Consider the following 16498-nt stretch of genomic DNA (forward strand, 5'->3'; position numbering starts at 1 on the left):
TTGAGCCCCGCATCGGTCTCTGTGCTGACAGCTCAGAGCCTGGAGCCTGCTCCAGATTCTCTCAAAAAATGAATAAAAACATTGTTAAAAAATTTAAAAATTTTATCTAGTTTCCCCAAATATGATTTTCACATATATATCAAAAGTTTCAAGGATTTTTCTCTTTAAAAAAAAAAAGTTCATTTATTGAGTTTTAAAATTTCCTGTCACATGCTTTCCCCTATAAAAATAATAGCAATAATTTTTAAAAAGCAATTAAATATAAGGCGATTCCTTATATGACATTTACTTTGAATTATAAAAATAAATTAGAGAAATTTTTAAAAAAAGTTTATTTTGAGAGAATGCAAGTAGGGGAGGGGCAGAGAGACAGAGAATCCCAAGCAGGCTCCACACCATCAGCACAGAGCCCAACATGGGGCTCAAACTCACAAACCGTTAGGTCGTGACCTGAGCTGAAATCAAGAGTCGGACGCCCAACCCACTGAGTCAGTCACCCAGGTGCCCCTCAAAGACTTTTCATGTGCTTTCAAGAAACATTTCTCTTCATGTTTTCTAGAAGGCTGTATTGCAGTCAAGAGTGGTACACCAGGGAGAACAGTGCAAAAACCATTTAAAAGAAGGACACAAAGATACTTGATTTCATAACATATGTATTTTGAAGTGAAGATGACATAGATTTTCTTTTTTACTTCTTTCAGATGTTTTCTTAAGTTTGTCCAATTTAGTCATCCAGTTGACAAAGCAAGGCAACCCCACGCTTGATCCAGTGTTGAGTCGGTTGGTCTGTCTTTAACAACATTGCAATAACAAAATTGGTAGAATGTCCTGTTGTGGAGAGAGTTCCTTTACGTTCACTTGTCTTGTAAAGGGGACAGGTGTAGGCATTCGACTTCACAATCTCAGTCTTTTTAGCTTGGAAAAGAAAGAAATACATTCATTTGCTAAAGGGAAAACAGCCATTGGTACTAAACAACTTTTTTCATACTAAATCTAAGATCATGATTATGATATTTGAACATTTCAATGCTGTTATTGTTGTTTACAGTTGGGATATAATTATGGTTGTGAAACAAGACAAGTGATTTCATATGGGGCATGATTCTAGGGCTAGAGGACAGGAATCGATTCTAAGTTCTAATGACTTAGCTGGCATGAAAACACTCCAGAGGACCTGGGAGAGGAAGAGAAGGTAGGGAAGAAGTACTAAAATCCAGCACATTAATGCAGCAGACATAGAGACCTCGCTGCTTACAGCCCTAATACAAGAAACTCATAGATCAGAAGAAGCAGAACTTACTGTTTGCTTTCAGCAGGTTGTTCTTAAGAAAAACACACCAACACTTACCTACTCACAGAAAGAATCTATATATTATCCTTGAAAAGCCAGATAGGCGATATTAGGAGTCTTTCTAAACTAAGGCCACATTTCTCATACTTATAATTGAACTGTGCTAATAAAAATATTTAATGGGCTCAGTGGTGATTGTGGATGATTTGGACATGCTTCCATTGATAGTTATCTGAGGACAAAAAAACCTAGAGAAGAAAAAACAAAAGAATGAGCCTCATTTGTTCAGACTTGTGGGAAAATGATGATGGCCAGAGGAGGGAAGGAGTGAGTCTTTCCCAGGAGGGCAGAGTTGGCTTCCCCGGCCTTCCCACCTGTGACTTGCAACATCTATGCCTGTGGGCACCTGTCTGGTTCCTAGTCCAAGGAGTTTCTTGTAGCCAGAAGACTCTAGCCACTGGCTGGTGTCAAGCCTACGTGTCTCTGAGAGGTGTACAAAGGCAGTTCAGAATCAAAATATTGATGGGAAGCCCTGGACTCTGGAAAAGTAGAAGTGGGGGAAGGCAGAGAAAATGTTACATCCCTTGGGATAAGAGCAAAAAGAGGCAGAATGATATTCCTGAAATAATATGAATGCAACACAAAACGGGAATAATATATTCCCAATGTAAACAGTAAGTCCCTAAAAAATTTTTTTTTCTTTCTGCAGTTTATTTTTTATCATTTACATCCAAGTTGGTTAGCACATGGTGCAACAATGATTTCAGGAGTAGATTCCTTAAGCCCCTTAATAATTTAGCCCATCCCCTCTGCCACAACCTCTCCAGCAACCCTCTGTTATCCACATTTAAGAGTCTTTTATGTTTTGTCCCCTCCCTGTTTTTATATTACTTTTGCTTCCCTTCCCTTATGTTCATCTGTGTCTTAAAGTCCTCATATGAGTGAAGTCATATGATATTTGTCTTTCTCTGACTAATTTCACTTAGCATAATACCCTCTAGTTCCATCCACGTAGTTGCAAATGGCACGACTTCATTCTTTTTGATTGCCGAGTAATACTCCAGTGTGTGTGTGTGTGTGTGTGTGTGTGTGTGTACTGCATCTTCTTAAAAAATTTTTTAATGTTTATTCATTTTTGAGAGACAGAGACAGAGCATGGTGGGGGAGGGGCAGAGAGCAAGAAGGAGACAGAATCCAAAGCAGGCTCCAGGCTCTGAGCTGTCAGTACAGAGCCCGACGCAGGGCTTAAACTCACGAGGTGTGAGATCATGACCTGAGCAGAAGTCAGACACTTAACCAACTGAGCCACCCAGGTGCCCCTAAGCCACTATTTATTGTAACTGAACAAAGTCTTAATAGATTTGAGCAGAGACTTATTTGGGGGAGCCATTAAAAAATGTCTATCATTATCCTCCCTAAAACTCTAACAAATTTTGTTAGGAGTATATTTACTTGGTTTTATCCATATGATGGGCATCAGGTCAAAGAGAAGTTTGGGATGTTGCTCGGCAAGCAATCCACTGTGAAGAGAAATGGAAACATTTATTAGAAATAAGGTGAAATTTGCTTCTAGAAATTGCTACTGAGATATTGGCTTTTAATACAAGAGAGGACTGGAAATATGCAGAGAAAGAAATATAAAACAAAACCAAGGAGGAAGCAATGAATAACAGTGGACAAATACCAATTCTTGCCGCTTTTTAAGTACCATCCATGAAGCACACACTATCCTATCACATTTGATCATCACCATGATCTTGTCCCCTTCCTTTTCCACACACAGGTGAACAGTGAAGGCTCAGAGAGGTTGAACAGTTTTCTCATAGTAACACAGCTCTTAAGTGCCAGAGTCAGGATTCAAACATACATCTGCCTGTCTAGTAAACCTGTCTTCTTTTCCCTGTGCTATATTGTTTATTTATTTGAGAAAAGGAGGGAGGGAAGGAAGGGAGGGACAGGAGAAAAGATGAATATATATATTCATCTATGTAAGTTAAATGATAAAAATGGAGAGGTGTGCATCAGTGGCTTAGTTGGTTAAGCGTCTGACTCTTGATTTCAGTTCAGGTCATGACCTCACGGTTTCTGAGATCAAGCCCTGCATAGAGCTCCATGCTGACAGTACAAAGCCTGCTTGGGAATCAATCAATCTCTCTCTCTCTCTCTCTCTCTCTCTCTCTCTCTCTCTCTCTCTCAAAATAAACTTAAAAAAAGGAAGAGAGAAATAACCAAATGAACTAGGTGCAGCTAAGTCTGCTCAGAGCTCGGTCTTGGAATTATCTTTGTAATAATACAAAGGAGCTCCTTCCTGCTCCTCCTCAAGCGATTTTCTGGGTCTCAACATTCAACCCTCCCTTGAGAGCAAAGCCTAGCCCTGACCCTGGAAATAGAGGGTTATGCTTATTAACGGACTGATAAAGAGCAGGGCTCCAAGGGAAATAGTCTCTCCCCTTCTCTCTTACCCCTATGTATCTTATTTTTTTTTAATTTTATTTATTTTTGAGACAGAGTGAGAGTGCAGAAGAGGTGCAGAGAGAGAGAGAGGGAGACAGAGGATCCGAAGTGGGCTGCATGCTGACAACAGAGAGCCCGATGTGGAGCTTGAACTCTGTGAGATCATGACCTGAGCTGAAGTCAAGAGCCAGGCGCTTAACTGACTGAGCCACCAAGGCCCCCCACCGCTACGCATTTTAAAAAGAATAGCAATGCTTGGTTTCCTAAGCTGGAAATTCAGTATTTATTTTAAATATTTATTTATTTTGTCATATAAGAGAAAGTTTTCCATTCACTAACAGAAATGGGAAGTTCATTCTAACTGTGAAATGTTCAAAAGTTAGGTGCTCCTGCACATTACAAAATGGAAGGTAACAGTCCTAAAACAGAAGAAGTAAGAAATAATTTCAACTAACTTTTCTAGTCATAAGACCATTGAAATATTAACTAAAAATTCTTCAGGACCTAAAAATACTCACTTATCAATTGCCCCAGCCTGAGTAATGATTTATGGCAAGAATTCTGATATTATTTTTTACTTGCCATAGTCCCTAGAAGAGCCCTTTTGTTGCAGGGGTGGGGTGGGGTGGGTGGGAAGCAGTGTTCTACTTATTCATCTGCAATGAAGAAGTCTCGGCAGTTGAAAGCCCTGACCTTGTTCGGGACCAGCGTGCTCCATCAAGATATAACCCGTGGATGTAAACGCCGTCCTCTGGCGCCGTCTCAGATGTATCTGAAGGAATAACCTGAAGGGAGAGGCACATGCTAGTAACGGTCTCTTCCCCAGACAACTTTGTCTCAGAAGGAAAACATCTGCTCAATTTTCAGAACATACTCAGGGAAACGCGACTATATGATAGGTTGTGAAACTATAAATTTTTCAGTAGGAGTGTAAGTGTCAAAATGTATAATACAGTTCTTTTTGAAGCATTTTATCACTTTTTATTGTACCTCATGTTTTTGCTGAAACCGGAGAGCAGCATTAGATGATCTGAGTTAAAAATGGAGATATATATCTAAGTCCTATCAGACGTAGCAAGGCAAACATACACTTTCTTCATGAAACACAAAGAATGGAAAGAAGTCATTTATAATGGACCATAAAAATATGAATCCTGCATATCTTCCTTGATTAACTACATGATTTTGAAATAATGATATACTGTGGAATTCAGGGGGGTTTGTACCTCAAATTCATATCCTAGTAAGTCAATAGGGATGGTATATTTTCTGGCATAATTCTGCATCGCTCCAGTGAGAAAGGCTTGGGTGAAAAAGAATCCTGAGAGCCAAAACACACAAGGTTTTCCTGAAGTATACCAGTCCTGGAAGGGGAAAACACAGTGCACTATGTTCATTTCCAAACTCCCACGAGCACCACCTGATCTGTAATTCCTGATTCTGGTTTGTGTGTTGTCCACATTTTCCACCACAGGACTCTCTTCCCCGACACAAACATGCAACCTACCTTGGCCTTCTACCTCTTTTCCCTTATAGTCACTCTTCTTGGATAATTCAAACTAATTTTAACATTAACCTGAATAACACAAAGTTTGAAAGGTTCAAATCTACAAAGAGCTGAGAGTAAATTATTTGGGGATGTGTGACTTACTCCCACTCAAAAGCAACCATCTTCAGATATCTCATGCAGTATATGACAGAGTGTTGATTCCAGCTCCTTAAAACTCTGGACTCCCCCCTGCCTCCACGCTTACTTCAGTTCAGATGTCCATTGTCCTTTTTCTGTATCGATGTGCACGTCTTCTCACTTCTCCCCTCTCTCTGCTCAGTACATCTAGAGTAATGTTTCCAGAGTATACCTCACCATGCATGGTCTGGATTGCATTTAGCATCTTGCATAATTCTTCAGTAATCAATCTGCTACTACTCTACCAAATTAAAGTCTAAGCACCTTAGTCTCCTATTTAACATACTTCATAATCTAGCCCCAAATTGTGTTTCCAGCTTGATTCCTTTTTAAAATTTTTATGTTTATTTATTTATTTTGAGACAGAGAGTGCACACGCAAGTGGGGAGGGGCAGAGAGGGAGGGAGGGAGAGAATCCCAAGCAGGCTCTGCGCTGTGAGTGCAGAGCCTGACGAGGGGCTTGAACTCATGAGCCATGACATCATAACCTGAGCCAAAACCAAGAGTCGGATGCTCAGTTGACTGAGCCATCCAGGCACCACCCCACCCCCCCAGCTTGATCCCTTAACAGAAGACCATGGGGGAGGGGAAGGGGAAAAAAGTTACAGAGAGGGAAGGAGGCAAACCATAAGAGATTCTTAAATACAGAGAACAAACTAAGGGTAGATGGGGGGTGGGGGAGAGGGGAAAGTGGGTGATGGGCAGGGAGGAGGGCACTTGTTGGGATGAGCACTGGGTGTTGTATGGAAAACAATTTGACAATAAATTATATTAAAAACATAAAAATAAATAAACAATTCTCCTTCAAGCATCTTACATTGTAACCAGACTACACTATGTGCTGGTCTTTTCTCTGCATTGGGTGGACATCTGTTGTATTTTCTGCTTGTCTTAAAGTGACACTACTCTTCCATCCTTCTGGAAGAAGAACTTTTCTATACTCTCAACCCATCCCTTCTGGTGCAGGAACTCCACTTCCTGGGGTGGGCATGTGATTCCTGCCTGGCCAATGATACCCCCCAGTCATAGTGATTGATACAGGAATGGACATGTGACCCAGGCAAAGACAGAGATGTGGAGACTCTTGCTAGGACTTTTGGGGAAAAGATGCTCAGCTATTTGAAGTTGTGTGGATGTGAGGCCAGAGTTGCTGCTGCTGTTTTGCTACCATCACATGAGAACCTACCTGAGAATGGAGTCAACCCTCAGAGAAATGGAGCCAGGAAATGAAGTGCAAGAATCCAGGACCAGGGCACTATTTTGTACCCCAGATCACCTCCTTCCTGGAGCCACTTGGCCCCCTGGATTTTTCAATTACTGAGGTAATAAACTTTATTTTTGTATATGTCAAATTTTGCAACAGAATCAATTCTAAATGATACAGTGCCTTTCGTTGCTCAGCTATCTCTAAGTTCTTTTCCTTTTTTTACAGTGTCTGAAACCTCTCATAGTTTAGACCTGGCTCAAGTGCTTCTTCATCCAATAAACAAACCCTGCTTTCCTGAGCTAGAAGAACTCTCTCCCTTTGAATTCCCAGAGCATTTTACAAGTTGATCTGCTATGACACATCCCTTACTCTATTATATTCGTGGTTGGTTTGTTTTTTCTTAGATACATAGCTTATCCCCCTGTAGGCTTTTGGCAACTTGAAGGCAGGGCTTACGTTGTCATTGCCTTTTTATCTCACAAAGCACACAACAAGATGTTTTGGACAAAATGGGTCTCAGTTCACATTAGTTGAGAGAATAAAATGAATCAATAAAATGAACTTTGTCTCTGAGCGAGCAGTGCACTGTGGGAAGAAGCCAGCTTTGCTTCCTGGGAGGAAGAGAACAAACCACTGCTGGAGATGTTGCAATAGTCCAAGCTACCAAATCAAGAAGAGGTAGAGAAAGAGGCGGGGCTTGACAAGGACACAAGCCAGGCAGATCCAGCACTGTGTGCAAGAAAGCTGTAAGAACCCAGAAGGCAAGTGTATAGAAAATTCCCTGGCTCACTCCAGGGCTTCATTTAGCCAAGAATGTCATGAGTGTCTGGGTCAGTGACTTGTACAGAGTTTCTGAATTAGCTACCATTTACTGGATGCTTAGTGCTTGCCAGGCATTGTGCTAAGCACTTGACATGCATCACCTCATTTAGTCCACAAAATAACTCCGTGAGTTATTCCTCCCATTTTACAGACAAGGAAACTGGAGTGCAGAAAGATGAGTAATATCTTGCTCCAAGTCACACAGTCACTAAGTGTCAGATCCAGGATTTAACCTGAGAGTATAACCAGTGTGTAAAACGCTTAGAAAAAAAAAAATAAAAAGCACAAGAAGGCAAAAGGGAAGATAAATAGGGTAAATGGTGATAGAGAAATGAGGAAAAGGCAGAAACTCCAGATGACTCATTTGCTTAATTAAGAAGCATTAGGAGATGAAGTCAAGACTCCAGGAGAGGGGGAGCCTGGGTGGCTCAGCTGGTTAAGTGTCTGACTTTGGCTCAGGTCATGATCTCACGGTTTGTGGGTTCAAGCTCTGCATTGGGTTCTCTGGTGTCAGCACAGAGCCTGCTTCAGATCCTCTGTCCGCTCCCGCCCCCCCACCCCCCCCGCCTCTCCCCTGCTTGTGCTCTGTCTCAAAAATAAATAAACCTTTAAAAAAAAGAGTCCAGGAGAAAGAAAGGTAAGAGGAAAACTGTATGGCTTCTCTAAGGGTAAGAGGACAATGGGGACAGATCCATTCAGAGGGAGGCATGTGGTGAGGGATGATAAAGGTGCCTGATAATAGAGTGAGGTCTTTCTTACTCATTCGAATGGAATGATTCCAAGGGAAAATGCAGATTTCAGGAAGTAGGGAGTTGGACATGAACTTCACATCAACAACAAAAGGAATTTGTCCTGGAGACTATCCCTGCTGGCACCATGCCAGGACCCCTCTGAAAGACCAAGGTAATGGCTCTTGAATGCCCTTCAGGAAGAAGCAGTATATGGAAAGTGCAAGCAGTTCCAAAAAAAGCTTGGGAAATGAACTGGAGTATAAAAAAAAGGAAGACTGTGACAAGGGGAGGATATGATTAACTACAAGGCAAATGCCTTTTTTTTCTTTATTTTTTTTTAGTATTTATTTTTGAGAGAGAGAGACAGACAGAGGGTGAGCAGGGGAGGGGCAGAAAGAAAGAGGGAGACACAGAATCCATAGAAGCCTCCAGGTTCTGAGCTGTCAGCACAGAGCCCAACACAGGGCTCGAACTCACAAGCCGTGAGATCATGACCTGAGCCAAAATTAGATGCTTAACCGACTGAGCCACCAGGTGCCCCTAAGGCAAATGCTGTTGATAAGGGATGGGAAGAGGCAGGTCCACACAGGAGGAACTCCGAAGACATGTTGTACATGTGGCCAGGATTCACCTAGTAGACACAGTTTACCTATCAAATTAGCAAAGATAAAAAACAACATATATCTGAGAAACAGGCCCTCTTATTCACTATTGTTGGGGATACAATGAAATAATTTTTCTGGCTGATTAGGTAATATCAAAACCCTAAAAATCAAAACCTAAAATATCAAAAACCCTAAAAATATCCAAATGGAATTGATGACAGCATTAAAAGAATGAAGATCCACTGACCAAACGAATAAGGATTCACTGAACAAGAGGAATTTTTCTAGAAACGCAAGGATGGTTTTCCACTTGGAAATCTAGTGAATAGTTCAATGCAATAATAAGCTAACGAGGGGGAAAAAATCACATCATTATCAATAAATGCTGAAAAGGCATTTGATAAAGTTCAACAATTTATAATTTTACCAAAGAATAGTCCACTTTTACTGAATTCTTACCACATACCATGGACTGTTACCCTATGAGGTAAAATTAAACATTTTATGGATGAGAAAACCATTATGTGGCAACTCTTCTAGAGCCTGAACACTGCCAACCCCAATGTAGACTGTTTCTTTTGTTAAATGTAAAATCTATACAACCAGCTCCTATAAATTAATTTTTAAGAAATAGTTCAAAAGAAAAATGGGCCTAGGAAGGAGATGAAGAGGCGATTCATAGGAGAAAATACAAATGGTAAGCACACACACCAAAAGAAACACAAGCTCACCAGTTACCAAAAAAAAAAAAAAAAAGCAAATTGAAATAAGATATTATCAATCTATTCAATTGGTAAAAATTAAAAAGGGGTATATGAGAAAGCTGCTCTCTCCACATCCTCACAAGCACTGGCTATTTTATGATTAGCTTCTACAGTGAAACAAATAAAGCTCTTCTGTAATAAAAAGGCAACTAGGGACACCTGGGTGACTCAGTCGGTTAAGTGTCCAACTCTTGATTTTGGCTCAAGTCATGATCTCACTGTCGGTTGTGAGATCAAGCCCCAAGTCTGGTTCCGTGCTGGGTGTGGAGCCTGCTTGAGATCCTCTCTCTCTCTCTCTCTCTCTCTCTCTCTCTCTCTCTCTCTCTCACTCTGCCCCCCCCCCCTAAAAAAAAGAGGAAAAAAAAGGCAATTAAACAGGGAAAGGTCATATACCTAATTTGAATTTCCAAAAAGTGTTTTTGGGGCTCTCCCCAACTCTCATAAATATTAACCCATATAAATATTAACCCCACATAAATATTAACCATACAATGGGGGCAAGCCAAGGAGCTAAGGAAGAGAAATAGTGCCCTGAACATCCTTTATATGTGTATTTTGGGATGGAGGATGGAGACTTAAAAGCATTCAACGTTTCCCTGGTTTTATGAGATAAGGGATAAGAAGCATGGATTTTAAGACAGTGGCCAATTATTGGTAAATCCGTATCTCAGGCTCTTTTTTGAGATTTACCCCCAGTATTAAAACTACAAGACCAAGTATGTGGTCTCAGAGAACCACAGACTTAGAATCTTTTTTTTTCCATGTTTTGTTTATTTTTGAGAGGGAGAGTATGAGTGGGGGAGGGGCAGAGAGAGAGGGAAAGAGAAAATCCCAAGCAGGCTCTGTGCTGACAGCAGTGAGCCCAATGCGGGGCTTGAACTCATGAACTGTGAGATCATGACCTGAGCTGAAGTCAGACATTCAACCAACTGAGCCACCCAGGTGCCCCAAACTTAGAACGTTAAAAAAATATGTCACATTTTACTTGGACTATGTAAAGTAAAATTTTAATTTTCTACTGAGTACTTTGAAATATGTGTAATTTTTAACATTCTAAAATTTTGGTTAGATTACCATGAAACCAGTAACCACATTCCATTCAACCCAGAGACACCGAAGTGACCAGAGTGTTTTCTAATCTCTCTGCAGTCAACCAAAAACTAAAATTATACACACACACACACACACACACACACACACACACACACAATCCTTTACCTGTAAAAAGTTCAACCGGGCTAGAAAATCTGTGATGTAACTTCCTAGGGGTTTAAGACTTGGATATGATCGTGCAGCCCATATTTCTGGAACCTTTCCAACAAGCAAACTGCCAGAGAGTGCCTCCAGTGCAGAATCCATTACGACCAAACCCTTAATAGCTTTTTTAAGGTCCCGTAGAGTATTGCGTATAGTTCTAATTAAACTGCAAAGAAAAGAATCACATTATCGTTGTACATACGCTGGTAAATATTAACATACTGTTTTTCCAGAAAAAGAAATCTCTCTCACGGCTTTATGGGAGTGTTTCCCTGAATGTACTCACCTCCCTCTTGGTAATGGAAGGTACTTTTAGGTGATACTTGGATGAACCTTTTTTAAGTTTATTTATTTTGAAAGAGAGAGAGAGCATGAGAGAGGCAGAGAGAGGGAGAGAGAGAGAATCCTAAGCAGGCTCCGCACTGTCAGTGCAGAGCCCGATGCAGCATTTGAGCTCACAAACTGTGAGATCATGACTTGAGCCAAAATCAAGAGTTGGATGCTTAACTGACTGAGCCACCCATGCACGCCTGGATGAAACTTTTTCATTTTAATCATTACGTAATACAGAAAATGGTACCAAACAGCATATCAAAATTGTTTTCTGGGTGTTATGGCTTAAGACCAGGCTAATTTAAGCAGAGGATGATTTGGGGGAAAATATTAGGTAAATGATGTTCCAGATGGCATGAAAATATGGAAGAGTTATAAACGTGTAATGCAAAGGCTGACATTTGTGAAATGATGCATTAAAGCATAAAGCATATATTCACTGATATGCTTGCAAAGACTTTGCTTCTCACATAGGCCCAAACTGCTGAGAACACCATAAATATACCTGAAGTAAGGGTTTGAGGGTAGAAGCCTAAGCAACAGAGAGATAATATGGTAGTACATATAAACATGTATGGTCTTTAAATAAAAAATACTGAACTAAGGCATCATAGTGTTTTAATATGTTTTGTTTTTAAACGTCAGCAAATCCTGAAACCCAAATAAACTTGAAAACATCTTAGAAAACTCATGACCAAAACAATTTCTCCATCCCTTAAGCCGTATTGTACTGTAGAAAATTCAGTGAAAAAATTCAAAGGGGCACCTGGGTGGCTCAGTCAGTTAAGTGTCTGACTCTTGATTTCAGCTCAGGTCATGATCTCATGGTTCATGAGTTTGAGCCCCATGTTAGGCTCTGTGCTAACAGTGTGGAACCTGCTTGGGATTCTTTTTTCCTCTCTCTCTCTGCCCCTCCCTCACTCTTCCTTTCTCTCTCTCTCCCTCTTTCAAGATACATAAATAAACATTTAAAAAATTCAAAGCAAAAATTTGTTTGCTATCATGGGGTACCTAATCAACCTAGGTTGGACTCAGGAAGAAAAGGGAGGGTGCATGTGTCACATGGTGGAACAATGACACAAGAGGTAACTACATACAGGCTCAATTAATATTCATTTGGTCCTGAGTTCCTGAGGAGACTGGTAAAGGATGGATGAAAAATTATGATGAATGAATATTTTCACATAAATTTCACAAAAATAAATTCACATGTAAGTAAAAATAGATCTCATTTCCATCATCATTTTTGCATTCTAAAAGATACCCTCGCTTCTGGGGCGGAAGATGATACAACTTTAAAGAGTAGGAGTGGATCCTAAGGAAATGGCAGGTTTGGATAATTTTTTCTTAAAATTTTAATGTGTGTCTTTTTTTTTATCAACTTGGGTTGGTTGTCTTCTGAACCCACAAGGGTAGAGATCCTTACTTGTTAAATCTTTCCATTTCTTGTACTAACACAGTATTCATGCTCTCTTCATAGCTCACAGGATACTTCAATAGTGCTGTTTCAATGTTGAAATCATTCGGTAGCTAAGAGAATGGGTTTGGAAGGTCACATATTACACTCAGAATGGATAATTCACTTCATTCAGCTGTCCTATCACTAATAGTTAACACAAGGCAGTTACTGTGGGCTGAGCATTGTGCTAGCTGCTTCCCATACATTATCTCATTTCACCTTTACCTTACACTCTCAGGTGGCCATTATCATCTCCATTATACAGATGAGGATATTCAAGTACAGTTAACCCTTGAATAGTGCAGGTTAGGGCACCAACTCCACACACCCCCCCCATATAGTCAAAACTCCATGTATAAATTCAACTCTCCAAAAACTTAAAAAAAAATTTTTTTTTAATGTTTTTATTTTTGAGACAGAGACAGATCTCAAGCGGGGGAGGAGCAGAGAGAGCGGGAGACACAGAATCCAAAGCAGGCTCCAGGCTCTGAGCTGTCAGCACAGAGCCCAATGCGGGGCTCGAACTCACAGACTGTGAGATCATGACCTGAGGTGAAGTTGGACGCTCAACCGACTGAGCCACACAGGTGCCCCCAAAAACTTTTTTTTAATTAAAAAAAATCTTTTTGATATTTGTTTATTTTTGAGAGAGAGAGAGAGAGACAGACAGAGCATGAGCAGGAAAGGGGCATAGAGAGAGAGAGACACAGAATCCGAAGCAAGCTCCAGGCTCTGAGCTGTCAGCCCAGAGCCTGACGTGGGACTTGAACACATGGACTGTGAGATCATGACCTGAGCTGAAGTTGGACGCCCAACCGATTGAGCCACCCAGGTGCCCCTCCAAAAAGTTAGTTACTAATAACTACTATTGACTGGAAGCCTTACCACTAACATAAACAGTCAACACATATTTTGTATGTCATATGCATTCTATACTGTATTCTTGCAATAAAGGAAGCTAGAAAGAAAATATTAAGAACATCTTAAAGAAGGGAAGAAACATATTACCGTGCTATATTTATAAAAATAAATTCATATGTAAGTGTATCTGTGCAGTTCAAACCTGTGTTGTTCAAGGGTCAACTGTACAGAGAGGTTAAATAACTGCCCAAGGGCACACAGCCAAAAGGTGATTTGTTTAAACTCACAAGTCTCTAACTGTAAAGCCCATGCTCTTTACTATAGGCTATGGCACTTTGCAGAAGATACAGATTTCTGAAAAGCCATGTGATTTCTTTTGTAAGCCGAATCTCATTTTCCACTGATAGAACAGATTTTCCATTTCATAACTGTTTTAGGGTTATTTTCAATCAGTTACTAAGTGGCTCCAAATAGCTTAGCTTACCCCACTTTCAAATAATTAATGTGTGACTGTAGCAGGGTTCCAGGTTATGGAGAGAGAAGACTATCTGATTTCTATGAGGCACCTCAGAGATGCTTGAGAAGTGAAGGGGACTTTGGGACTGATAACCAAGTCTTAAGACACTGGAAGTCACACTCCTAAAAGGCAAAGAAGTTTCCCAATCAGGGAAGTTCTGAACAAAGAACTGAGCTGCCCAGAGTGTCTGTAGATGATGGTCCCTGAGTGGTGCAAAAGACTTACAAGAATGTAAGTCACACTAGCTGCTGTCATTCAAGGACCCTTGATGCCAAATAAGTCCAAAATGCCACTGTTAGGTAACTTCCTGTTAGGGACCTTGTGAGAGCCATCATTCTGCAAGGGCCAGAACCACCACTCCCCATCCCCCGAGATAAACTGCAGAACCAGTAAGGGACCACGGGGGAGAGAGGCAAAGAGCAGAAGCAGCAGTCCAGGGGACAGAGTGGGAGGAGGCTGGCTGGCTTTCACCCAAGGGTTACAGCGGGGCAGCTCCCCTCTTTCTCCAGTGGCTGCAGCAATGTGTCCTGCGAGGAGGCTCTCCTTAAGGGGGGGGGGGCGTGCTGTCCATGGGTCTTCAAGACAGATGGACTATGGGTCAGGCTCTGCTCTGTCAGAATACTTGACACTGAAATATGGGGACAATTACAGTATTTACCCCAGAGGGGAATCGTGAAGATCTGCACATGTGATCATAATCCTTCTAAAGTTCCCTTTGTAGTTCCTTATGGAATTTAAGACAGAAAAAAGGTGACAGGAAAGAGTACCATCCCACTCTACCTAGTAGGCTAAGTACTTCGAGCTATATTATGAAGGAAAAAAAAGGTGTAGTTGCTAATTTAGTGCTGATCTTACCTTCCTGTGCCCCCTCACTCCCTAAGATACAGATTAAAAACTGTTCACTCCTTGAACCAGCAAATTCAGACCATTTCCTCCAGTTTTTAAAAAGTAGGTCTATTCATTATCTTTGGAAACAATGATAAGTCATATGTTCATTCGCTCATCCACAACTATAGTTGCTAAGAACTTACTATGTGCCATCATGCAAATCATTTTAAATTCATGTTTTGTTTTTGTTTTAGAGAGCGTATGTGCACACATGAGCAGGGGAGGAGGAGGGAGAGACAGAGAGAATCCTAAGCAGGCTCCATGCTCCACATGGGGCTCGATCCCACAACCCTGGGATCATCACCTTAGCCAAAATCGAGAGTCGGATGCTCAACTGAGCGAGCCACCCAGGCACCCCAAATTCATGATCTTTTAAATGTTCACAAGAACCTTATACAGTTGGTACTATAATCACCACTTTACAGATTTGGGAACTAATCCTCACAAAGGCAAAGTATCTCACTCAAGATCCTAATGCTGTTCAACCGGAGTGCTCAGATTGCCATTTCAGGACCACTTTAATTTACATTATAAGCATCAGATTCTAAACTAAACATCACCTTGTTGAGAATATCTTCAGTAATTTCTAATAGAATCTGGTCAGTACTTCCTGAGGACCTGGTCTGTTTGGAGCCTCCCTGGGTGAGAAGCAAGGACTCAAAGAGGACTTTGGTTTGATGCAGATCTTTGGAGATATCAACATTTTCATGTAATCCAAATATCTCAGGGTGTTGAGTAAATGGAAGTTTCTACCAGAAAACAGATGAAGAAAGAAGCATCACATTTTCACCAGATACATTAATTGAAAAGGTAAACACACGCAGCCCCAAAAGGGTTAAAAATCAACTACACATTAATCCGCGAGACATCAAACTCTCCCAATTTTCAGTAATTTCTAGAAACAAAAGATACTGAAAGTTGACTGAAAACCATACTACTTGGCTAGCCCTCTATATTACAGGGGAACATTTCATTATTTGCTTTTAGAAAAATCACACTTAGGTCTAACCCCATTTTCAGTGACATCAGTTACCTTAATGAATTCAATGTACTCATCGTAGGAGCCTTTGGGAGGTGCAAAATAGTTTCCACTGGGAGAAAACTTGTAATGAGGGTTTTCAATTATTTGTGGATTATAAAAGTCAGCCAGCATGGTTAAGAGGAGACGTCTGTCCCAATCATCTGTCACTCTTCCTCCATAGTTACATTCCCCAGTCAGGTAGGAGATGGCTTCAAATGGAATTGTGTTGTACTCATTTATAAATAACTGAAACAAAGAAAAAATGAAGTGAGAAAAACCGTAAAGTCTTTCACGTCATTTCCATTTTAAGATGAAATTAAATGTCAACATGCATAGAGGTGGGGTTGAAAGAATTATCACCATGAGTTACCTTTGGATGGCTGGGATTGTTCATATTTATTTTAAATTACTTTGCTTATCTGCATCTTCCAATTTGGTGGGGGGGCAGGGTGGGAAATAAACATGTATTGCTTCTGTGATAAGAAAACTGTTTAACAAAAAGAAGATGAAATGAAAATTACCAAGTCTTTTTCATATGGATTTGGGTAATTTGCCCTTGTTTTAGGGTATTGGTTGTTAATTAGGGGCAATTTTGTCCCCA

General features: G+C 40.6%; 1 protein-coding gene and 1 long non-coding RNA gene across 17 annotated transcripts in view; one reads left to right on the plus strand and one right to left on the minus strand.

Annotated features, from left to right (window-relative positions):
- Positions 1 to 636: 636 nt before the first annotated feature.
- The window catches only part of DNAH12 (dynein axonemal heavy chain 12), a 221014-nt gene continuing 205152 nt past the window's right edge, over positions 637 to 16498 (minus strand). For 11 of the 16 annotated variants that reach the window (XM_045051717.1, XM_045051716.1, XM_045051715.1 and 8 more), the window contains 8 exons: positions 15910 to 16143; positions 15437 to 15625; positions 12578 to 12681; positions 10780 to 10984; positions 4972 to 5109; positions 4439 to 4530; positions 2744 to 2811; positions 637 to 915 (listed from right to left, as the gene is read on the minus strand). In XM_045051717.1, coding sequence (XP_044907652.1) covers positions 725 to 915; positions 2744 to 2811; positions 4439 to 4530; positions 4972 to 5109; positions 10780 to 10984; positions 12578 to 12681; positions 15437 to 15625; positions 15910 to 16143 — 1221 coding nt within the window. In that variant the 3' untranslated portion in view covers positions 637 to 724. Of the gene's footprint in view, positions 916 to 2743; positions 2812 to 4438; positions 4531 to 4971; positions 5110 to 5155; positions 5580 to 10779; positions 10985 to 12577; positions 12682 to 13482; positions 14111 to 15436; positions 15626 to 15909; positions 16144 to 16498 lie in introns of those variants that run through there. The other 5 variants (XM_045051720.1, XM_045051724.1, XM_045051725.1 and 2 more) reach the window with 5 other exon arrangements.
- Positions 6137 to 7200, plus strand: LOC109496286. Its single transcript, XR_002152313.3, has 2 exons — positions 6137 to 6754; positions 6865 to 7200. It is a non-coding gene; the product is annotated as an uncharacterized LOC109496286 (long non-coding RNA).

This window comes from Felis catus, chromosome A2 (assembly GCF_018350175.1).
Source record: "Felis catus isolate Fca126 chromosome A2, F.catus_Fca126_mat1.0, whole genome shotgun sequence".
Classification (NCBI taxonomy): domain Eukaryota; kingdom Metazoa; phylum Chordata; class Mammalia; order Carnivora; family Felidae; genus Felis; species Felis catus.